Source organism: Biomphalaria glabrata, chromosome 4, assembly GCF_947242115.1.
Source record: "Biomphalaria glabrata chromosome 4, xgBioGlab47.1, whole genome shotgun sequence".
Classification (NCBI taxonomy): Eukaryota; Metazoa; Mollusca; class Gastropoda; family Planorbidae; genus Biomphalaria; species Biomphalaria glabrata.
Window position 1 is genome coordinate 46,844,244 of NC_074714.1, and position 24,496 is coordinate 46,868,739.

Consider the following 24,496-nt stretch of genomic DNA (forward strand, 5'->3'; position numbering starts at 1 on the left):
ATCATTAATAAATTATGAACTAAGATATAAATCTTGTGAAATTAATTGAAATGATTTTATTGGACACAATCTTAACATTCATTGAGTACAACAAAATATTCTTAAAAATAGCTACTGTATAATAATTTTAGCTCATTTTCTATTTCTTCTGTAACAAAAGTTCTTAACATTACCAGCAGTCTAAAAAGCAATTACACCTACATATTTACAATTCATGATTGTATCATTATAAACATTTGATTTACTTTCAATCTAGATAAAATAAACATATACACACACACACACAAAAGCTTAGGTTAAAAAAAAAGCTTATTTACAAAATGCACTGAATTTTACTTTAGAAATGAAATAGGAAAACAAAAAACTCGTATGCATTTATATAATTATGTACATAAACAATCACACATGCACGACAGTCATATGCTGATGAATAATAACAGAAATTAACAAAACTCAATCTTGATTTTTTAATTTTTGCAATTCTTGACTACTAGAAAATTCCAATTGATCTACTGATGCATCTGACTTCAGTCCATACTGTTGAAAAACAATGCAAAAGTGGTTGATTATTAAAAAAAAATGCTTTCTAACTGTTCATGTACAAAACAGTGTTAGACAATTGCTATTATTTATTTGAACATAAAATGCTATTAAGCAGCAGCAACAAGTTGACTGACTGACTAGCCTTGAGAAGTGATCAGCATGACATAATAAAACAAAAAAACAATGTTCTATTAAGTACCATAGCTACACCTTCTAGCAATATTTTAATCGTTTAGTTTAGATCTAAATAGGAAATGGTGAAACAGACAAAAGCCCCCCATAGTTTGCACAGCCACAGGGATTTATGAAAATATGTTTCACAAACTTTTACCAGTTGCGATGATTGCCCTCATTGCTGACATGTATTATATGTTCCTTGAAGTTTTCAATATTATACTGTGCAGCATATTTAAAAAAATGTCCTAATGATCTTAAACATCTTAAGAATGTCCTAGTAAATAATAAACAATTGGATACTGTACAATCTTTCTTCACTTGAAATTTGTTTAAACTATTTGATTTTTTGCAACTATGTTAAAAGTTAGCTCTGTTTAAAAAAAAAAATCTAATATATCAATATTTATTGGCTAAGACAGTACAACTAGATCAATTAACTAGGAGAAAGTTGAAGATGGATCCAAACAGAAGATGCATATTCTATTATTGGCTTATAAAAGGTTGAATAACATTTTAGTTTTATGATCTTATTTGATTTATAGAAATTTCTTTTAATAAACCCTAATGCTTTGTTTGATTTTTTGATAGTTTCATCAATATGGGGATCCCATGACAGGTTTTCATTCGTTATAACACCTAAGTTGTTTTTTTTTTTTTGCGTGTTTTAATCTGTGTTACTGGTTTACCATGAATAAGATTAGTGGGATTTATTTGTTATAGTTTTCTTGTTACTCTTAATAACTGACATTTTTTTTGGGAGGAAAGACATGCTCCAATTTGATTCCCATTTCTGTAGCTCATCTTATTCTCTTAGTTAAATTTCTGTATCTTGTGTTGCTTTTATTGTTTTATATATTATGCAATCGTCTGCAAAGAATCTGACTTTTGTTCCTGAACTAATGCAATTTGGTAAATCATTTATGTAAATTAAAAATAGTAGTGGACCAAAGACTGTTCCTTGAGGTACATCTGAGTTTACTGTTATTGGTGTTGATTTAGAGCCATTTATTATTAGTTTGTTCTCTCCCTCTCAGAAAATCCTTAATCCATCGATGCAATGTACCATCACCAAAATATTTTAATTTTTAAGCAAACTACAGAGGTGAATTTTGTCAAAAGCCTTAAAAAATCTAATAAATCTAAACCTATTTGCTCACTATTATCTAAACCTTTTGAAAAATCATCAATTAGTCCTATTAGTTGTGTTTCACATGATCTATATTTCCTTAAGCCATGTTGGTATGGGGTAAGGACATTATGTTTGTCTAAGTGGTTTAGGATGTTGCCACATGTGTTCTAGGATTTTACATGTGATACTGGTTACAGATACTGGTCTTTAGTTTCATCACTATGATAAAGTTAGAATGTTTTAGTCGGCCATCTTGCATCCATGAATAATTGCACCTATTTTGATAAAAATGAAGGTTGACTGTGTTACCTAAACTGTACAAAGCCTTTAGTTTTTGAGATCTAAATGTAGGGGACAGAAAGGCAGTACAAAAACATTAGTGGTTTCTCCAGGGATTTTATTTTAACTGTTACCTTTTCTCTAAACTCTGTAAGATCTCTCTTCATTGCATAAGCATCTTCACCGTCAGCATAATATTTGGGTTCTATCTCACTGATGCTATAAGACAAAAACAAAATACAAGGTAATTTAAAAAATATATTACCAGATTTTTCTGTAATTCCAAAATAGGTTAAGCCACTGTACCAATTTTTCAGTACTGGCCATGAGAAAAAATAATTGTCAGAATTAAAAAATAACCCATAGTTATTAAACCAAAAGTTTAGCCATTTATAATTTCCGCATTGATAATGGTTGAAATGAATTTTGGAATTTTACGTGTACAATTTCTGAAAATTGGCATGTAAGTGGTAGGTCTAGGCTTTTCACAACCCTAAAATTGATCAATATTTAAGTTGATGTTTTTAGTTTAATTGACATTGACAGTAAGAACTGTTTGATATGAAAATTTTTTACTTATTAGATGACCTGTCCCACAGGAACTCAGAAATAGGGGAAAATTATGTTTAGGGACTAACGCCTAATCGAGTTAATCAATTTAGAAAAAAATTCAAATAAAATACAAATCTTACGAAAATTTTAAATTTTCCGTATAAAGGTGGAGAGCAGCCCTGTTGCTTTTCCTGACATGAAGAGACACATATTGAGCATTAAAGTTTTCAACCATGGCTCTAGATGCTTGATCCATGAGTTTTTGGGCTAACCCCAAACGTCTGTGAGACCTTTTGACAGCCTAAGAAAAAAAAGTATTTCTAAAGTAAAAAACAACAACATCACAGCAACAAAAAAAAACACCACCTGCTTTGTACTTAAATAGTTAACTTAATTTTTTTTTAAAATAACAAATGACCCACAAATAAAAGGTCTAGAAACAAACATACCAACGAAGTTATGTGCCCATGGGGAACAGAGTCCTCTGGATCCTCCTCCCTACAGTATATTTTAAAAAATGGCAATGAAAATAATTTCAAAATCATATGTATTTATAATCTAAGCATATAATATACTTTTAGTTGATATTTAAAAACAAATACTATAATAACTTTTCTTGAATTAGTTGATATCAATCAGTTGTTTATTTATCATTGTGCTTCTTTAGTCCAACAATGAGTATTTAGCACTTACTCTTAATTATTTTCAATAAACTGGGTCAAGTTAATATGGTTCAACAATGATAATAATATTAGTCTTTCATCTTTGAACAAAAATAAATATAACTACAGGTATTTAGAAACATTGATCTATTATTATACTTACATTTTAGCCAAAACATATCCTACAATTTTTCCACTATGATCTTCAGCAACATACGAAAGCTAACATTAAGAGAAAAAATTTGTTTTAATCTACTAGTAAAATAAATACATATTACACATAAAGACAAGTTTTTAAAGAGAGAAAAAAAAAAGGTGAATTAAATATAGCGAAATAAGAGACAGTCATGATCAGGGTGTGTACAGAGTATTAAGTGACCAGTTTGTTAGAATCAATCTGACCCAATACCATCCACATTTCCAAAATAAAATTTTATTTATTGCTAGTATTTCACAAATCTGCACGCACCACCCAGGGGGCGATGGTCATGTAACCGACCCACTTCATCCCCACCTCCACCAACAATGTCAAAAGAGAGCACCACACAGGGGGCGATGGTCATGTTACCCACCCACTTCATCCCCACCTCCACCAACAATTTCAAAAGAGAGCACCACACAGGGGGTGATGGTCATGTTACCCACCCACTTCATCCCCACCTCCACCAACAATGTCAAAAGAGCCCACACAGATAACCATTAGGCATATATTGAAAAAAAAAAATGTCTCTATTTTAACAATGTATCTCTCAATAGAACATATATGCACTATATATAGAAGATTCAGTGAGTAGATAGCAATTAAGCAGTAAATGTAAATAAGTAAAATTAGTTTAACATTTTGTATTTTTATGAATCAGATAAATTGTAAAAGAACAATAAAAGGTCATCTTATTAAGACTAACCTGTGGCCATGAAAGACCGTGATAAAAATAATATTTCATCTGGTAATTTTCTGGCAGACACAGAAGGTTGCAATGTTGCATGTTCATCAAGTCATCAGGCTTAAAAAGGAAAATATGTAAAAATTGTAAGTTGAATTATTTTTCTTTAATACAAAGCATGTTTTTACATAGCAGTGCTGTTTAAAATAATTAAATTGAATTAAATTAAATTAGAAAGACAGACATGCTCAACTCTTAATTTTGCCTTTGCCTCTCTCTCTCTCTCTATATATATATATATGATAAAACGACAACCCCTGAAATGACACCATGGCCCAAATTTACTATTGTAGGCAGTCCCATTAAAATTTCACAATGACAATAATATAATAAACATAATAAAACCTACTTTGTCAGAAAAAAAAAAGATTTCAGACCACAACAAAATTTATCCTTGTATGACAAATAGAAGTGGAGATATTATTTTTTAGGTCACAAAAAAAATACTATTGGGAAAAAACAACAACAAAACATAATGTCAAGTGGTTAAACTGTCATGTAACAGTGGAGTACTATTAACTATTGTGTTGATGCTGTATATCTGTATATATGCAATCAACATAATTAATATTACTGCTTCATTTCAGAGAGGAGGCAGATTCTCTACAATTGTTCTTTTAAATTTGTTATCTAGTGCACTTTTTTGTCTGGGATATATTTTGAATCTAAAATTATTACATTAAAGAAGTAAACAAATCAATAGTAGGTCATCTTTATGAGTAAATCAAGGGAATCACAGTGAATTTCGCTGCAATACCTTTTTAAGAAGCAGCTTTGAAAAGATCCATAAAAACTAGATCAACTCTATGCATTTATGCTTCTATACTGCTAAAAACTTGGCCAGTGGTTAAATGTAATAGTAAAAAAAAAATTAAAAATAATTAACATCTTACATATATTCAATCAATACATACCATAATTAAGACATAGATATTGTAATTCCCTATTTGATTGAACATGATATCTCCACCTATTACAGTAGCCAATATCAAACAGCCTAGTAATGTCAATTTATTTTGACATTTTTATTAAACTCCCTATATCTAGACATCTAATTATTATGGATTGTGTGTGTGTTTCTATGGTGACGATGAGAAGAAGTTAGCAATTGAGTTGGTGGTTATGAAGCGCAAATGAAGCAAGATAAGTGTCGTAAGCTGTCTTGAGTAAGCCAGGCGACTCTGAAATGCCACAGTGAAAAGATGTGTTTTTGTAGTGAGTTAGATTTATAACAGACTAATCCAGCTATCTAGTTATCATAGCTTCAGGGATTCCTTTTGGCTTGAAGATTATATTACATCATAACCCAAACCTCTAGGAGAATCATCAGAATGGCAGCAGTCAGGGTTCGAACACAGCCTGTCACAGGCCTTTTGAAACAAAAGTCAGGGGAAAATGTTACCATTTCCATGATAAATTTGATATCACACAACCAGGCAGTCATCCAATCTTAGTCTTAGATTCTATTCCATTTTCTCATCTATTTAAGGTCTATTCTAACTCTAGTAATAATCTCTAGGTCTACAGTCTATTCAATTATTAAAATTATTTTAAGATTAATAATTTATTTTATTATTTCAACCATCTATACTACTATATATCTATATAGAAATAGATCTAACTGGATCTATTAATAAAAAAATATTTAATCAAGAATTTTTATTAAAAATGCAATTTTATTTGAAATTAGTAGATCTTAATTTAGCTTAATTAAAAAATATATCTACATAAAGTAGAATTTAGATAAATTTAGTTTGATCTAGTAATACTTCTAATAGTTGTAGACTATGAGTAGAGTCAGACAGTAGATCTAAACCTAAAAGACCAGTAACACATATTGAGCATCTTCTAACTTCTAGTGACTCTGACTCTACCCTACCCTAGTACTCTAGTCAAGTCTAGTCGCTCTCCCACTCCCATCTATTATTCATATGATAATTATTGAATATTAATTAGTATTCTATAGAATAATAGATCTATTATTCTATATAATTATTATATTTTATATATCGACTCTAGATAATTAGATATATTAATAATAAAATAAGATCCAATAATTCAATATTTATAATAATCTTGCTCTGGAGTCTATAAATCTAGACTCTATAAAGTAGTATTAAGTATAAAGTGAGTCTGATAGAATTTATCTCTAGTCAACAATCAAATTTTTATTTTATAATAAAAAAATAATTATTTAACCTTCTTAAGACGACGTGGCCGATATATCGGCCCAAGGCTATTTGGCGAAAAAGACGAGCCGGACAATATATCGGCCGCGATGTTTCCAACCAAAGTATCAGCCAATCAGATTAGTTCTTACTATTTTTACACATTAGTAGACTGTAATGGTGGCTTCCTTCGCTGTTTTAACACTTGTGATAAATTATTGTCAATTTATTGTAATAATTTTTTTTAATTGATTTTTTTAAGTTAGCTAGTGAGAGGTGAAATAACATGTCAGCCATTGATAATGATGAAAACAAACTCACTGACTCTGATTTTATTTTAAATATGCTAGAATTAATAAAAATAAGAGCAGAATTGAGGAAAACTTTAGATCTAAGTTTACACTAATAGACGATGTCTATTCTTTGTAACATAGTTTAGAAGTAAAGGTGGGTAGCTGGATAGAGAAGACCCATTTGAGAACCAAAAGATTAGCACACAATAGGCTGTTTTATGCTCTTTTTTTTACTATCAATTTAGTTCAAACATTTGTCAGGGAGACTATAAATATGATGCCAACTTTCTGAACAACAAACAGCTAAAAAAAAAATAAAATCCCTGGGTCATAAAAGGGTGACAGTCACTGTGACAATAATGAAGGTGTTTGTTTCCAGGTACCTGGGGGGGGGGGGGGGGGGAAGAGAGAGAGTTGTAAAATAATCATGTGATAGAAGTGTCTGAAGGGTCTCAAGTCAATGTGTGCCTTGTTTCTCTAAAGACATGTATTAGGGCTTATTCAAGCCTAAAACTTTTTTTAAAAACTCTTACCTTTAGCCTTTACACTTTATAATTCTGTTCTGTTTTGAAAAAACTTTTTTGGAATTGTATGCGCATAAATTATGCAAATTAGCTTGGCTTATTTTAATAAATATTAATATATTAGATAAATTCCATAAGATTAAATTAGTTCAATCATTTCTCTTCAATAATATATAGTTTTGTGTACAGTAAAGTAATTAGTTTATTTCTTAGGAATTTTTTGTAAGTGAAGTGTTAAAGTTAAGGCTGGAAATAGTGCTCCGTCTTTTTGGCACAAGACTCAAGACATGCTAAAATGCTCCGTCTTAAGAGGGTTAATTAATTAATTAACTGAAAATCATTTTTATCTCTGTAGAGTAAATCTAGCAGCAATCTAGCTAGACAATCTTAGAATCTTAATCTTTCAATTTCAATCTACTAAATATGGACTAGACTGTCACTAGACTAGTCTAGTCTCTAGTTTATAATTAATATAATATAATTTAATTATTTATATAACTAAGTTTACTAAGTTACAGTAAGTTATCAGAATCAGATGTTATCATGGTATTACCGTTGCACATCTTATATTCATTTTCGTTGATTGGTTTCTTATGAATTATACAGACTAGATATGTATTCGTTTACACAGTCACAAGTTGAATTAGAATCTATATATCTAGATCTATACTATGAATAGAGTCTAGAATCCAAATGTCCCTTGAAAACGGAAGTAGCAACCATATGAATATTGAAGGTTCCGGTTTTGGTTTTTAGAAAGACTAGTAAAAATATTAATCTTTAAAATAAAAGGAAAAAAACAAGTTGCCATTCTTTTTTTCACTCATTAAAAAAAATATATATTATATATCTTGCGTAATTGTTTTATTCTAAATTGTATCAATTGAAATCATGTTGCCAATGGGGCATTATTTCCAATAAAGCTAAGGAATTAAAATGATTTAAGTAAGAGATGTATTATATAAGATAAGATAAGAGATGTAGTTTTATCTTCTCAGTAGGATATTTTAGATAAATATTTTAATAATTAGAAAATTTGGTTCTCATGGAGGTTTAATACCTTTAATATTAAATATGACTCCCATATTTTAAATAATATTTTTCAAAACGGTGTATTTTTCACGAAAAAGAAGGCTTACAGATTTAATTTAAACAACAAAACGGTTCTCTATTAAAATACAAAAATTAATCGTTCCACATAAACTCCGCAAGTTGCAAAATATCATGAAATTAGATCTAGATTTTCAATAGCTTTTCTGTTTTTTGAGATTTAAATGTGACGGACAGACGGATGGATAGACATCCCAAAACTATTAGCACCTTTCGCCATTTCATTTATAACTTGTCGCATATTTTAATGTGCACAAACCGGAAGTATGGAGAGGTAAACATTGTATTGATTGCAAGTTCGTAGTGTCATCATTTGTGATTGTGAAAACAGCTGCTTAGCGAAGATCAGTTATTTATTTTAGATGTAGATCTAGATCTAGTAAATGTAGATCTAGATCAAGAATAATCTTGTAAAAATTTAATAATGCACTTAAACTTTTCATTTTTTTGTGGTTAATTTTTATTGCTAGAGTAGATCTAAATAATTCATTATTCAAGCTTGGCCTGACAATACAAGTCTAACAAGTTGAAGTTAGTTGACTTTTACTTTACTAATCTTAAATCTAAAACTTACTTTTACTTATAATTATTATTTAAAATTTTAAGTTTAACTAAGACTAAAGTAAAAAGTTAAACCCCATTTGGGCAGTTGTTTGAGACAAACATCTATAAAAAAGCTAACAAGATCCTCGAAATAAAGAATCACGCTTTGTCGTGTCAGGATTTTGTGATTTTACCATCACAAAAGAGATACAAGACACAGATAGCAAAGACAAACAGACACAAAAACTAACACTCTTTAGTTCCCATGGCAATCAAATCATTAAATTTAGAACAATCTGGTATAAACTTTGTCACATGTAAATTATGAGTGAGTCTGGTGTGAATGTACACTTTGGTTTCTTATATAGTTATAATGTTTTTTGTTTGGTGTAATGCACAAATTGTAAGACAAATTTCCTTACGGATAATAAAGATTATTATTATTATTATTACAGTACAAGTTACTGTTAAGTCAATTGAATTTTTCAATGGCTGAATTTCTGAATTGGGACAATTGATATCATTATAATTATTAAAATTAATCATACTATTCATACTATCAACCCAACTGACTCAAGTTAATCTAAACTCTAAACCTTAGGCTTAGATTTTATCGTCTTGATTTAGTACTAGTGATCTAGAATCTAGTTACAATCTACTTAATTGACTTAATCTAGTATAGAATCTAGATTATATATATTCTAGATAAATTAGATTATTATACTAGATCTAGAGTCTTCTAGACTATTTTATTTCTAGTGAGTAAAACAAAATATAAAAAATGAGAGCTTAACATTAAAAGTAAAAGTTCAGATCTAACTAAAAGTAAGACTACTAGATCTAAGTCTTAAGTAGATCTAGGTAAGATCTAGAATAGTGAAAAGGCTTAGGCTTAGCCAGGTAATTTACTAATTTCTAATGATGTGATGGTAATCTAATTATTTTAGTAGATTTTATAGTATAGCTTTAACTTTAACTGTTTAACATAACCTTAAACATATTTATATATACTATTAGTATTGCCTACAGCAATATGTAGATCTATACCATGATACTAATACTATCTAGTCTATAAATAGGAAATAATTATAAACAAATCTATATTGGCAGTTTGAAAGACTGAAATGGCATCAATCATTTTCAATCATAAACTAGATTTGATTCATGATCTGTCTGTTCCACATTTGTGTTCAAAACTATTAATATTATTTATATGTTGTGTTCAATGATAAAATTAACATCTTATATTTTGAATAATGATTGTTTTTCTGTTCAATCAAATGAGATAATATTACAATATTTTTAGATGGGGGTGTTAATTCTAATATTGTCAGCTCGTTTTCAATTTCTTTAATTTTCAAATGACTACCTATTTTTTATCATTATTCATTATGAATTACTTTAAAAACCTGCAATCTATTTAATAGCCATAAGTGTCAAAATGCTAAATAGATAGGATTGCATATTGGAAAAGTTTAATGTATCCTATCGATACTAAACATTTTTTTATAGTTCTTGCTAATCATAAAATATAGATAAGTGCGTCAATGCCTTGAAATGGACTATTCTTATTAGATCTACCACGCGTGCTGACGTGCGAAGATTTAAATGTTTAATAGATCTTACTGATCTAAATAAAGCAGTTTCTTTCAATGTGTCAGTTTATATGAAGTCTTCAACCTGATTGGGATTTAATTTTTTCATTAGTTCTAATACATCTAGATTGGATTTAGAACTAGATCTATAGATATTTTACTATCCATATTAGAGGCACCTATTTTAAAATTGATGTAAATTTAGAATTAAGATCTAGATCTAAATAGATATATATCTAAAACTAATTCTAGTCTAGCTCTAGATGTTACCAGATGTGTACTAGACTTAGATTTAGAACTAATCTAGATCAAAGTAATAAATAAATGTAGACTACAGACTATGTCTAGTAGCTCAAGGATCTAGATATCTGTAACTAGATCTAAATCCACTCAAAAGCAACAATTTCTGCCATCTTATGAAGAGATTTATTGATTTTATTTCTTATCCTTTATGGAATCTAAAATTTAAAAAAGGGGCCAGATTGGCTATTCTTTGTATAGGTCTAGATCTAGTATTTCTCACATACGATAGAGCCTACAATTCCGTGGGATTGTTAAACCTTTAAATAGCTCAACTACTAATGAAGCTGCCTACAGATTTAGATCTATTCTAAATCTAAATTCAATTTTTTTGTAAACCACCAAATTCAGGAGGGAGTTCTTTTGAGAAGGGCAGAGGTTTTAATAAATACTAGTTGAGCCTAATCTCTCTCTTAGCATGATAAAGGGAATCAAACTGATGTTCCCTGACTTGCAGAATGTATCTCGTGTGGCAGATCGAAGGCTACTGTTAAAGTCACTAGAAACTAGCTAGGTTCCATTACTCCCTGGTACGCTATTCTGCCTCAATGTGGCACTCTGGTGGAAACGATCATTTGAGGAAGTGATTAGCTAAATGAATAGCAAAACAAAACTCCTGTGGGAGTGTCCAAGGGAATGCGAGAGCTTTCCCATTGCACAGTGTGGAGTTGAAAGAGAGCTTCCACATCCCTGTAGATAATCCATGCGCAGTTCTTCATGGGACCATTACACTAATGGCTAGTCCCGCTCGGTTAGCTTGGCACAACATAGGAAAATGGCGCAGGTTCCAGGTGTACTCAGCCTTCAGCCATGCATTCTAGTCTATGCGCCCGGAGTGGCAAATACATCGGAAATAGCAATGCTTTACATAGGCATTGACTTAGATCTCTTCCAGACAGAACGGTTATGTTCAAGCAGGCTTACATGCATAGAGCTTGAAGAGCCTTCGGCTCAGCTCTTTTGACAATCAAATGGTTCCATTACTTATGAAGACCTAAATTCAAAGAATGAAATCTGGGGCATTCAAGGCGTGAGCGTGTTTGCAAAAGAAAAGCTTTAATTATGCCAACAATAATTATTCTTGATTCTTTGTGCTCTCCTTCAACACACCTGTTTGTTGTATAAAACAACTTCAAGCATCAGAAACCAGAATAAATAGCTTTATTCTATAACAGCTATTGAGCAGACTCAATAGCCCAGCTTTCTTATTAGAAACAAGTTCAATGACTAATTAGGATTATCTGTCTGTAAAAAAAAATCTTAAAAATGTTTTTGATTAGTAATTGTGGAGGATTTCATTGCTAAGTCTGCAAAGAATGGTCTGAAAGAAGAAAATCTGAATTCTTTCAAAATGAGATAAAATATTTCCAGGGTCTGGATACCTTGTAAAGAAAATGCCTATAAACAAAACTACTTTTATAGAATTAGATCTCACTTATCCAGCCAAGCAAACCACTGTGCCTCCAGATAGATAGAGATATTCACATGAATTGTTTCTTCAGTCAGAAAGATTTGACCAAATTTTCGTTTGAATGCTCAGCTGACAAATATTCAGATTCATAAAACAGTAAAGAGAATATTTTAAAAAATGTTCTTATCTTAAACATTTTACATCTGATGAACACTCTAAAGTTGTCGTTACTTTTCCCACACTCTTTGCATCTCCCTTATCTTTTTGTAACTGATGTCACACCAATGCTGTTAGTGCCTGGTCAACCACCTGTAAAGTTTCCCTTTCAGACCTTGTGAACTATAGGGCAAATTATGTAAAGCACATCTGTTTCTGTGGCCCACAGTTAAATAGGATGTCATGTGGCCAGAATAATAATGACCAACTGCCTTTACTTTTCCCCATCTAATGGCAGGTACCCATTAGAGCTGGATGGACTCAGAGTCGCCCAAAGATAAAAAATTTTTTTTTTTATCCCAGTCTTCACCAAGATTTGAACCTTGGACCAATAGTTCAGAAGTCAAGCAATTTACAACTCAGCCACCACGCCTCCAATCACTAAATTGACTAATTATCTTTGGTAAAGTGCATTTCCATGCTTATATCACACTCTCGTGCTTGTAATTGACATCACTCTTATGTAGTTTTTTGTGTTTTTAGTGTTTAGTGTATATATATATATATATATATATGTGTGTGTGTGTGTGTATTGTTTAATAAAATTTTCAGGATTCTTTTTTTTTTTTTTTTTTTTTCAGATACACTTATTCATTTTTTTTTTAATGTTTGGATAATGTCACAAGAGCAAGATCCAGATGATGCTGATTTGACAACCAATAATAACTCTGGGCACATTGTGGTAGATAATGCAGAAAATAACAATGTAGGAGGAGCATCACTGTATAATAAGGAAGATGATGAGGGTCATGAGGAGGAAAACCCATCACCAAACACTCATTCATCAGTTCTTAATAGAGTTATAGAAAGAGGTGGTGAAGGTGATGTGAAAAAGGATGAAGAAAATGATGGTAATTTATTAGCCTATTCTTAATTAAACTATTTTAACAAGTATTTGAGTGACTAAGCATGTTTAAGGCTTTACATTATTTACAAGTTCATAAAAAATAATGTATAAAGATTAACGATTACACCCATTTGATGGAACATGACAGAAATTAAAGAGGATAAAAATAGACAAAGGCTAGCTCTCTTGGCCTCATTAGAGCAAAGTTGATGCAAGCCTTTTAATGTGATAGATATAGCAAAATATACCAGAGGTAGTTAAATGATTTATTTTTTTTTCATTTGTGAGGAAATGTTCCACAGCTCTTAAAACTTTATAAGTTAAACCAGAATAGATTTAAAATTGTAGCAAATGTTAAATAAATAAAGACTTTCTTGTCTTGTCAACTTTGAGTCCTTTTCAATCATTTTTCAGTGTTGTTTTGTTACAAAATTTAGATACTTAATTAAAGCAATTTTTTTTTTCTATAGAAATAAAATGAATGTTATCCCAGCTCCTAATTTTATCTTGTGTTGTGACCAGTGGATCAACAGAGTTGGACCTATATCCTTGATGTTACTTGTATTTACTTTGTGTACAATGTATACTCAACACAATCAGTAGGTTTATGGAACAAAATCTTTAATACATTTTTAGATGACTTGTGGCTAAGTGATGAAGAAGATGAAGATGAAAATTACACAGATGATGAAGCTGAGCCTGATCCATCATCTCTGGTTCGAGTTCCTGTTCCGGTTTCAGAGTTACCAGAAACTGTAACTCTGCTTGAAAAAGACGGCTGCCTTGTGTACATTGTAGGAACTGCTCACTTCAGTAAAGAAAGTCAAGATGATGTATCTAAGGTTAGGTATTGAGGTGTTTTATTTTTGCTTTTTTTTTTTATTCCCCTAAAGGACCATTTCTTGTGGTCTGGGCAGAGTCTTAGGGTAATTATTTTAAAGCACCCTGAGTTTTATGTTGTGATTATAATGATAATATTCAAAGTTATGTCATGATCATATCATTTAGAATGTTCTGTTTGATATTTTCTGCTCAAGCCAAATACTATGCATGCCCCCAATTTAGGTCAATTTCCTATTGAAGCTCAATGATAAAATTATTATCTTTTTGAAATAGATCTACTATCCCATGTACAATAGGTGAATATGTGATTAAAGCAGGGTGTTTTAAAGAAATGCCTGAAAAAAATGAGTTGAAAGTTAAGAGAGAAACATGACCTCAAAGTTTTTTACTTTCAGTTTTTGACATAATTATGATGGTTAGTTTAATATTAGAACATTCAAAGCTTGTGCGTTATTAGAAACAATTTTAAATGTTAAAACATAAGCTATTCCTTTTTTTAAATTATCAAACAACCTTTTTCACAATAAAGCCATCAGCATCTATTTTTCAACTTAATCTCTGTTTAAGAGTTTAATAAGGTTAAGGTTTTTTTTTTCTTCTACAAATGTCTATCTATAATTTAGAGCAGATGTAAATTTATAGCAGGTATACATTCTAGGCAAAAGAAGTTCATATATATATTAATCTAAGACATGATCTGGACACAGACCTTTGTTTTTTGTTTTTATTATTTAATGTAAGCTTACAAGCTTAAGTTCTAACTAGATTCTCTGTATTTTAGATAGTCCTAAATAAATAGATGGTCTGATAGTTCATCAGTACTTTAAAAGTAAAAAAGATTGGAAATATAAGATAGATATGGTTTGTGTTTAAATATATATGCTGCTGTTTGTAATTATTCCTACATTGTTATTGGTTTTATAACACTCATCAATTTTAATTGAAATTTTATGCATTCAATAAATTTATTTTAAAACTAGACATTTCTAATGTTCTGTTGCAGTGCAGATGCTCTATTTTACTAACTGAATAGTTTTAATGTTTGCTCAATATTACCTTTATATGTGCTATCAAAAACTTATCAATTCTAATGCATGAAAGTAATATTTTTTGTAATTGATACAAATGTATATATAATAATTTCTTGGAACTCTACTGATACTGGAACTGGATTTCAGTTTAAGTAATTTCTGTTGACTATGTTTGTCTATAGGGCTCCTTCTGTCTCGGAAGACAATGGATGCACCCATATGAGTCACTGGCTTTGTTTTTGTCTTGAGACGGGGCAGAATTTGGAGTGACTTATCAAGCCAATTCTAGAGCGGAAGAGTTTGCCACAGCTCATGCATGTGTATATACATTTGTCCTAGGGCTAGCTGACAGGGCAGCTTTATTTTTCTTTCTCTTGACTAATGCAGATTCGTTTCTTTTGCTCTTGGCAAGTTCATATCACACACAGTCTCCAAGCTGTCCAGTCTTGGGTTTATCTCCTCTCACATACTTTTGTTAATGCCTGTGGTTCTCATCTCTCGCTTACAGACATCTCTGTAGATTATTCTTGGGCAGCCCTTGTGTCTGAGTCCCTCCGCAAGCTCAGTGTATAGGATGTCTTTAGGGATTCTTCCATCTGGCATGTGGGTGACATGTCCGAGCCAGCGTAGTCTTTTCTGTGTCATAAGGATTGTATATAATTGTATATTTAATTTAACATCTTGTGACAACTTCCTTGCAGGTTATTCAGTCGACCAAGCCACATGTTATCATGGTAGAATTGTGCCAGAGTAGAGTTAACATCTTAAAGATGGATGAGGAGAAGATTCTGGAAGAAGCTAAAAATATAAATATGAGTACAATTCAGCAAGTTATAAAAAGGGTAAAAAAAATTAAACATATCTTTACAAAGCTTATATCAACTCACTCTGTCTGTCTGGTAAAAAGTTTGTACACGTTATTTCTCCAACACCCAATTTGGATCAAGCTGAAATTTCGCACTATTTCTATTCCTGACAACACAAGAATCAATTTTAAAAAATTAATCATTTAGTTAATTAACTATTGTTAATTAATTATTTTGTTTGGTATCTCAAACAAGGGAAAGAAATTGTACTTGACTGAAGTGGTGGTAAAATCTAAATTAAAAAGTAAATTTTCCCTTTCAGACCATGTCACTTATTTTGGTCTATACGGCAGATGATGTAAAGATCATCTGTTTCTGTGACCTACGGTTAACGAGGGTGTCATGTGACTAGCACAATGACCAACTGCCTTTACTTTTCCCCAAATAATGTCAGATACCCATTAGAGCTGGGTGGACTCAGAGACTCCCAATCTTCACCAGGATTTGAACCCAGGACCCCAGTTCAGAAGCCAATTGCTTTACCGCTCAGCCACCACTCCTCCATATTAGCAGAATTAGTTACCTTTATAGGTAAAGTAAGTTTGAGCTAAACAACAGATAACTATACAATCTTCTATTTTCATGCACACCTCACTAGCAGAGAAGGTGATTCATGAGTTTCAATTCAGGTCGTCCCCCCCCCCCCTTTTTTTTTTTTATATAAATACTTTTTCCAGACTAGTCCAGATAAGTGATTGATAGGGTTATATGTAAGCTAAAAGTAATATATGTAATAGAATGGTGTTTTGATGGTTTGTATGTACATTAGTTAATACCAACAATGAGACTTAAAAGTGTGACTTTAAAATTAAAGGTAGTTTTACTTCTTTTTATATAGAATGGTTTGATGCAGGGAATATTAAACATTCTTTTGCTCAATATGTCAGCATACATCACTAAAGAGCTTGGCATGGCACCTGGAGGTGAATTTAGAGTAGCTTTTAATGAGGTAAGTTATTAATGCAGAAGTTGATGGCCTCACAAAAATATTAAAAGTTATGCAAAGATAATTTGTTAAAAGGGTGTAATAAAATAGCTATTCAGTTTTTTGTATAAGAATAATATAAAACATCAGTTATAGCAAATGTATAACCTCCAAAATCTACATAATCAGTTTTTCCTTATTTTAATGTGGGTGCTTTATGTTAGCAAATCAGATATTCCGTATTTTAATGTGGGTGCTGATTCCATGGCCTTAAAACTATTTATCTCTGAAATCACTTTCAGTGTTGATTTGAATATGTCTTTTCCATTGGAAAAATTCTCCCAAGGTTGATACAAAAAAAGTCAGTTTCATTTTCTTTCTCCCCTAATTTTTTTTATTGAATGTAGAACAGAATAGTTTTCATTTTTTTATATCGGTTTTTTTTTTTCTTTGTTTTATTTTCAACCTTTTTACAGTGTTTAAAAAAGATTATTTAATTATCTCTGTTTTTTTTTTAATTTCTTATATTTTTAAAGATATAATAAAAATACATTTATGTATATATATTTTTTTTTTCATGCTGTAAATGTTTATAATAAGTGGCTCTTTTTTTTTTCCTCTCTGAATCAGATCCTTACATTTTTAACACTTTTTTTTTATAACAGAAGAAGTGTTTGAATTCAACTACTGAGCATTGATTGTAATGGACTGTGTATCTTTTTCAAAAGGGCGTGATTTAGCAATGCATGATCTTGAGTCCCTTCATTTTTAAGGAGCAATCTTTTCACTGCTCATTTATCTTGATCTGGTGTAACTCTCTTTGATGCTCAGGTTGTTAAGTATACACTTTTGAAATAAACTATTTGATAACATTGGCTACTCCTGACCAAAGTAGACTTTCACAAGTTTTTTTCAGGCAGCATCTCATTGTGTGTCCATGGCTTTGCTCTTTTTATCTGATTGTAGCGAGGAACCACAATTCACATACCTTTTAATGCTAGACTATCATATCCTTTATTGGTATTTCATACTCATTGTAGCAAACTGTTCATAAAATAGTAGATGATGGCTTCAGGCAATATAAATTAATTACAGCATGATGTTTCTAAAGAGTACTTGCTCTTTTTCTGTCTCCTCTTTTAAAAAATTGAAATGTTTGCCATTCCTGCCGCCCATAGATTATTTCTCTATTTCTACAGTTCTACCATTTCTTGAGTTAGGCCTATACATTTTATCTAAAAAAAATATTTGATTAAATTTTGGTCAAGGAAAAGTTAAATGTATTTTATATATTTCTACAATAAAAATGGTTTATTATATTCTGGAATGGATGAATGGTGACTGTCTAATTAGGCTTCATTGTAGTATAAATTAATATTAATTCTTATAATAATTTCTTTCATTTTTTAAGGCACAGAAATTAAAAGGTGGCTGCCGATTTATTTTGGGTGACAGACCAATCCAGATCACTTTACGGAGGGCCTTAGCATCATTAAGTATATGGCAAAGAATAAAACTAGCATATGCAATTTTGTTTTCAAAGGAGCCAATTACGTAGGTTAATTAATAAAAATTATACATCTTATATTATTTGCAATGATTATTAGTGTTTGTGTGTGTGTGTGTGTGTCTATTGCAGTGGAACCTCCAGATACAAGTTTAATTCGCTCCAGACCCAAGTTTGTAAGTTGATCTACTCGAATCTCAAATTTTTTACCATTTAAAATAAAGCCAATTAATTGGTTTTAACTCTATATAAAGTCCCAAAGTTACCTAAATGCTGAAAAAGACATGTTAAAAATTAATAAATGTACGCAAAACACGTATACATAAATAATGAAATGAGAAATGCAGAAAAGATACCAATCAAATGTATGTAAAGCAATGGTATATGTACAGAATATTATCTGAGTGGCTGACGACTGCGGCTAACCGAGCGCTGGTGAGGAGGGGGGAGCAAGGACGAGTTGACTGCACAGAACTCACAGTAAACAACACTTCATTAACAGCATAAACAAAACAACACTGCTTCGTTTCGATGGATATCATCCTCTTCTTCGTATCATTTGACTTTGCACTTCCGTTGATTTTCTTGGGGCCTATGATGCACAATAATAATTCCGATTAAAATCACTTATTTACTAGCTGACACTACCGAGATGATCCTTTGTTAAGCGCTGTGATATGTGCGAATGGTCGAGATCATGGTGTACACACACTCTGTTTTTGTCCAAGTAGTGGCTGAGACAACTTCTCCCCATTTTCCTGTGCAGGCAATTATGGTTCCTATTCCAAGTGAGAACAGAAAGATTTCGCACATTCATCGTTGATAGGTTTTAGTTATTAAGCTCGGCTCATAACTCGAATTGTCGCTCGTAATTTCACTCTTATGTTGAGCAGCTCGTATCTCGAGGTTCCACTGTATTTGATTATGCTATTTTTAAAAATTGGAAGGAAAAAAAGATCTTATTACTTCATTGTGTTGTGACAATTACCTAATTTACCTACCCATTTCTTCTGTGAACTGTCACACCCACTCATCCCCAATATTACTACTTCATGATTCTCTTATTTTTTTAAAACATTTGCACAGAATCACTTCTTATTAGCTTCAATAGTCCAAAGATAAGTTTGTGTCTAAACTTGTGTACTTTTTTTTTTATATTCTTTTTTGTTTGTATCTGAAGAAGTTCTTATGCCATGTCTTTTTTTTTTTTAATTTGGCCTAGCAGGGTTCCTTCCATACACTTGTTTATCCCTGCAGTATTGTTTATTTAGATATTGAAACAAAGATAACAAAAATGATATTTTATAACACTGTGACTGAATTAGAATTAAATTTAAAATTTCAAATGGAACGAGATTATCATAAAATTGTCACACTTGGTCTCTCAATACAAAACAAAAACAACATAAATTGGAGACTTGCAAAACTATATTTCTATAATACATGTAGACGCATTGAAATGAATGCTCATTAAAATTAACATTTTATATATATAGGTAAAATGGAATTTGTAAACTTTAAACAAAACAAATACTGATGGTTTCAAGTTAAACAGTAATTGAAGTTTTTTTTGTAAATTTTGGCACATGTTTACAGTACACAAAGTTTGCTCCTACTATTCTTCAAATGGTTTATACAGAGTGTATTTTGAAAAGTGTTAGGGTTTCAATGAGAAAAATTAATGTGTCGCTGACATTAAACAGAAATTCAAGAATCATTGTAGATATTGGAAATACTCTATAAATATGATTTCATATTTGCTTGCCTAATATTTATTATGCTACTATGTTATGCATTTTATTAAAATTAATTATGAAGAAATTAATTACAAAGAAACAAAAAATTCTGATTAGTCAATGAGGTAAAAAAAAATGGTATCATTGTCTTCTAAACCATTGTCATTTTCAGAAAAGAAGATGTTGAAAAGTGTAAACAAAAAGATATGTTAGAACAAATGATAGAAGAGATGACTGGAGAATTCCCAGCACTTGGCAGGGTGTTTGTAAAAGAGCGAGATATTTATCTTGCAAATTCACTTCGTAAAATTGCCCAACCAATACCATGTCCTGATGCACCTGATGGTAACTTGTTATTGATGTATTAAGCATATATACTTTTGGACATTAAGTAATAATATATAGTGTAATATTAAAAATAGTGTAAGGTGTTGATTGTATATATTATCAATTTTTCCGTTTATAGGTAAGTTACTTAAAAAAATAAATTATGGTGTTATTGTGTAATTTATATTCTTCCACATTTTCCAGGTAAAATTCCAAGTGTGGTTGTTGGTGTAGTAGGCATAGGGCATGTGCAAGGTATTAAAGAAAATTGGGACAAAGAACTGGATGTAGATGAGATCTGCAAGTATGTTAAAATTAATTTTGTTGAAGTTTTAAATTTATTGTGATGCAAGACAGTACTGAAGTTAGGAAATTTAATTTCTAATATGTAAAGGAATTGGAGAAATTTTGTTAAATTATAGAAATCTATATCATATTTCTGTTAAATTATCAAAAATTTTTTCAAAGTACCTAAAGTAGTTGTTTTATGGCTTAAATATTTTGGTTCTCATTTGATTCCTATATTGTCATTATTGCAAAATTTCAACTTTTACAAACCTTCTAAATAAAAGTAGACCTTCTAGAAAATCATATTACATTACACACTATACACTGTTCTGTTTGCCAAAATCTTTTTTTATTTTTGGGGGGAGCCATTCGTTCACAATGATTAATTATTTAGACTAGTAATTTAAAAAAAAATTTAATTGCTAAATTTTTACGTTTATCTACATATTGTTTTAGTTCTACGCTAGATAGTTATTGTTAAATTTCACATCTCTTTCTATGTGATCCCATTTTACTGACTGTTTTTTTTTTAATAATGTTTTGTTTACCAGATTACCCACAGCTTCAGTGTTGTCAATCATCACAAAGTGGGGATTCCGTCTGGGAACATTAGGATTGCTAACTTATGGCTGCTATCGAATAACCAAGTTGACCCTGATTCCCTGGATTTCACTTCTAAATAAATGAGACACAATATTTACATAGGATTTTTTTTTTGTACAAACCAATCTTCCATTTTAGGTTGTGGGTAATTAACAACCTCTTCTCTTTTGCAATGAAGAACTCAGCATTTTCATACACCAATATTATTAAACACTTGTGTCATCATACATACCTTGTAGACTACTGATATTATTTTTGTTGAAAAGTTTTAATATTATGTAATTTTCTTTGGTATGACAACTTATAAAGTAAGACTGGCATCTAGTCATCATTTTTTCTTATCAAGTTATAACTATTTTGATTTACTGCTAACACTTAAAGACATTCAAATCGGTCAAGCAGCATTTTTTTTCCATCTAATATTAAAAATCAGTAAATGCATTGGTAACCTAATTATTATTATTTTTTTTCATTTAAAAAATTTTTTTGGAAGCCTTGTGTAGATTTTGTTTAGTTTTGTATTTTTGTGTGTGAATAAATATTAATAAAAAGTGTGGTAAAGATTGTAAGCGTATAAGTTTGCAATTCAAATAATATGGGGATCATTATAATTAATATTCTGTCCAATGGAGATATTTACTTTCATTATTTTTGTAAAGATATATTTGAAAAAAGTTACGACTTTTTAATAGGTTATAACATAATCAGATCTGATTAACCATTTGTTATAAAAACATTTTTGCAATTTATAGAATTACTGAATAAAAAAAAAACAAGTTCAGTTATCTAAATATGCTCAGGATATTATTTAGTTTATTTTCCTAAATTTGACCACTGTTTGAAATGAAATGTTCTATAAAAAAAATTGCCATCAGATTTTGCATGATAAAAGTCAAGTTTCAAATAAGTTTATTAATAAGGCTTTTTCTTTGAGTCGTAAGATTAATGTTGAGTATATTTCAAGTGGCTACGCAGTCCAAGCTGTGACGTACGTATTTTGCCACTTCCCGTGCAGACATACCGCCAGTGGTCAATTTAAATTTGATTAGTATGTGGTTAATAAAACTGAATTTGGATTAGAAATGGAAAAGAAAAGCAACATGGAAATTATAAATTGTAATGCTGGTTATTCTCACAATGTTAAGAAAATCTTGACATTTGAGTCATGTCTTCATTGACAATTGCCTCTTTAATGTTAATACATAGTGTCTTTATTTTGAACTAAGTATAATGCTGAAAGTGTATATGTGTACCATAATATAAATGTACTGTTGTTTTTTTCTCTAAATTTTTATCATGTTTTTTTTATTGAAGTATATATATTTATATCTTTTTTTTTTGTTGTAAATTAGCCTTATGTGTATAATTTGAAACCTTTCTGGTATTTTCATTTTTTAAATGGTCTTTGGGAAATCAATCTTTAATTTTTTTTTTCACAATTTATTAAAAACCTTACTTTTGTTTTTCAGCTCTTTCAAATTAGGTTTGTCTTTTCTATTAAAATGTTCAATATTTTTTCTGCTATTGATTTTTATTTGTTTATGACAATTGTTGCTTTTCTTTTTTTGTTTAAATATAAATATGAATGTAAATAAACACAGTTTATTACATCTAGCTGAAGCTATTCATATGTTTGAAATATAATTGATGTAGACATTTATTATTCCCTAAAGCAGAAAATGTTTTCCCCTAATTTTATAAACCAAAAGAATGTTGCAGCAGCAACTAAACTTTTACTGCAGTAAGTTATAAATGGTTCGAATCAAATTATTTTTTTTATTTATCATTTGAAAATCTTGAATAAAATTACTAAGTTGATAGTGAGTTTCATATTTTCATAATTACTGTTATAAGCATTTAAATTGGTGATATGGCATATGACAATATTTTTACATTAATCAAGAATCAGTTTGATGGAAGCAGATTGCATGTCATTTTTTTTCCTCTTCCCTCTATTCAACACCATCTATTATGAAAATAATCAAAACTTTATACTCAGTGAGTGTCTCTTTATCTTTTTCTTGTTTAAATAAAATGTATTACAAATATATCAAAGTAACAGTTGAAATTTGTTAATCCTTTTGTTGCTAATTATGTGAATATACAAAAAAAGAACTAATTAATGGAAGATGCCATTCCAAACATAAAATGTTTAAAGACTATTTGCACCCATTACGCCACAGCAACATCTGGACTAAGTGGTTGACTCCTCTCCATTAAGGCTAGAACAGAGAGTGTTTCAGTATCATTTGAGGTCACTGAGAAGTAAATAGGAGCCCAATTCACTGAGCGCTGGTTATGTGTATGTTGTTTGTATTATTGTTTTAGTTGTAATGCTGAGGTGGATAATTGTGGTCAAACTGAATTTCCATTTGTTTGGATCAATAAAATACTGGTAATGTTATCTTATCTAAACAGGTTTTCATAATAGTCACCTTTATTAAAATACATTTTAGCCTAAATAAAAGTACACATATATACAGCACAATACACATTTTAAATAAAGCTTAGTAGCATGCATATTACAGTTTTACAGTATTTATTAAATTTTCATGTGAAGTACTGCACTCCTCCATGATTTCAGGAGTTAAAGATAATGGCTTTATTATTACTACAAGTAAAGAAAACAGTTATAATATAGTTATTTAAATATATACATTTATGATTTGTTTTTTATTTTTCCAAATATAAATAGCAAAAAAAATAAATAAATAAATAAAAAATTGCACATTTCGACATCAGCTGTAGACAGATAATAAGCAATAATAATTATGTCATTAATTAGCAATTATGTTTCTCTTTTTTTTTACACAATTACTATGTTTCTAATGAGATATGCACAAAAGCAATAAATAACAAATCCAATATTCATGAGAAATGTCATTGAACTTCAAGTGTTATGTTAATAAGTTTCACATCAGACATTGAAATAGATGATAAATCTCTAATGTATATTTGTGAGGCATAAAACTAAAACCTTATTTTAATTTGATTAAAAATGTTGAAAAAAAAAAGGAGCTGAATTTTATGGGATAAATACCTTCAAACAATTCTGTAGCTTTAACATATTTTAACTT

General features: G+C 30.2%; 2 protein-coding genes across 6 annotated transcripts; one reads left to right on the forward strand and one right to left on the reverse strand.

The window, feature by feature from the left end:
* Positions 1 to 31: 31 nt before the first annotated feature.
* On the reverse strand, positions 32 to 8,011 carry LOC106055005 (N-alpha-acetyltransferase 10-like). 2 transcript variants are annotated; one of them, XM_056027106.1, is made up of 7 exons: positions 7,825 to 8,011; positions 4,248 to 4,346; positions 3,506 to 3,564; positions 3,130 to 3,181; positions 2,821 to 2,981; positions 2,263 to 2,347; positions 32 to 537 (listed from the first exon to the last, which is right to left on the reverse strand). In XM_056027106.1, exons 1-7 carry the CDS (start codon positions 7,843 to 7,845, stop codon positions 454 to 456), a joined length of 561 nt encoding a protein of 186 aa, XP_055883081.1. In that variant the 5' UTR covers positions 7,846 to 8,011; the 3' UTR covers positions 32 to 453. The 2 variants fall into 2 exon arrangements, with proteins under 2 accessions (XP_055883081.1, XP_055883082.1); XM_056027107.1 differs by having other exon boundaries at positions 3,130 to 3,178; positions 7,825 to 8,010.
* Positions 8,012 to 8,612: 601 nt separating this feature from the next.
* On the forward strand, positions 8,613 to 23,478 carry LOC106078973 (traB domain-containing protein-like). Of its 4 annotated transcripts, XM_056025816.1 has the most exons (10): positions 8,663 to 8,912; positions 12,750 to 12,849; positions 13,028 to 13,297; positions 13,930 to 14,135; positions 15,869 to 16,009; positions 16,872 to 16,982; positions 18,370 to 18,512; positions 20,374 to 20,546; positions 20,733 to 20,832; positions 21,368 to 23,478. In XM_056025816.1, exons 3-10 carry the CDS (start codon positions 13,063 to 13,065, stop codon positions 21,501 to 21,503), a joined length of 1,245 nt encoding a protein of 414 aa, XP_055881791.1. In that variant the 5' UTR covers positions 8,663 to 8,912; positions 12,750 to 12,849; positions 13,028 to 13,062; the 3' UTR covers positions 21,504 to 23,478. The 4 variants fall into 4 exon arrangements, with proteins under 4 accessions (XP_055881793.1, XP_055881792.1, XP_055881789.1 ...); XM_056025818.1 differs by lacking the exons at positions 8,663 to 8,912; positions 12,750 to 12,849 and adding an exon at positions 8,613 to 8,655; XM_056025817.1 differs by lacking the exon at positions 12,750 to 12,849 and having other exon boundaries at positions 8,655 to 8,791.
* Positions 23,479 to 24,496: the final 1,018 nt, after the last annotated feature.

Excerpts from the sequence above, each read along its gene's own strand:
- LOC106055005 (XM_056027106.1), bottom strand. The coding sequence starts at position 7,845 with ATGAATATAAGATGTGCAACG. Across the intron at positions 2,348-2,820 it reads ACGGAAAATTTAAAATTTTC|CATCAGTGAGATAGAACCCA; the intron begins GTAAGATTTGTA and ends TTTGTCTTATAG. Across the intron at positions 538-2,262 it reads TTACAGAGTTTAGAGAAAAG|TATGGACTGAAGTCAGATGC; the intron begins GTAACAGTTAAA and ends GTTTTTCAACAG.
- LOC106078973 (XM_056025818.1), top strand. The coding sequence starts at position 13,063 with ATGTCACAAGAGCAAGATCCAGATGATGCTGATTTGACAACCAATAAT. Across the intron at positions 14,136-15,868 it reads GTCAAGATGATGTATCTAAG|GTTATTCAGTCGACCAAGCC; the intron begins GTTAGGTATTGA and ends ACTTCCTTGCAG. Across the intron at positions 20,547-20,732 it reads ATGTCCTGATGCACCTGATG|GTAAAATTCCAAGTGTGGTT; the intron begins GTAACTTGTTAT and ends CACATTTTCCAG.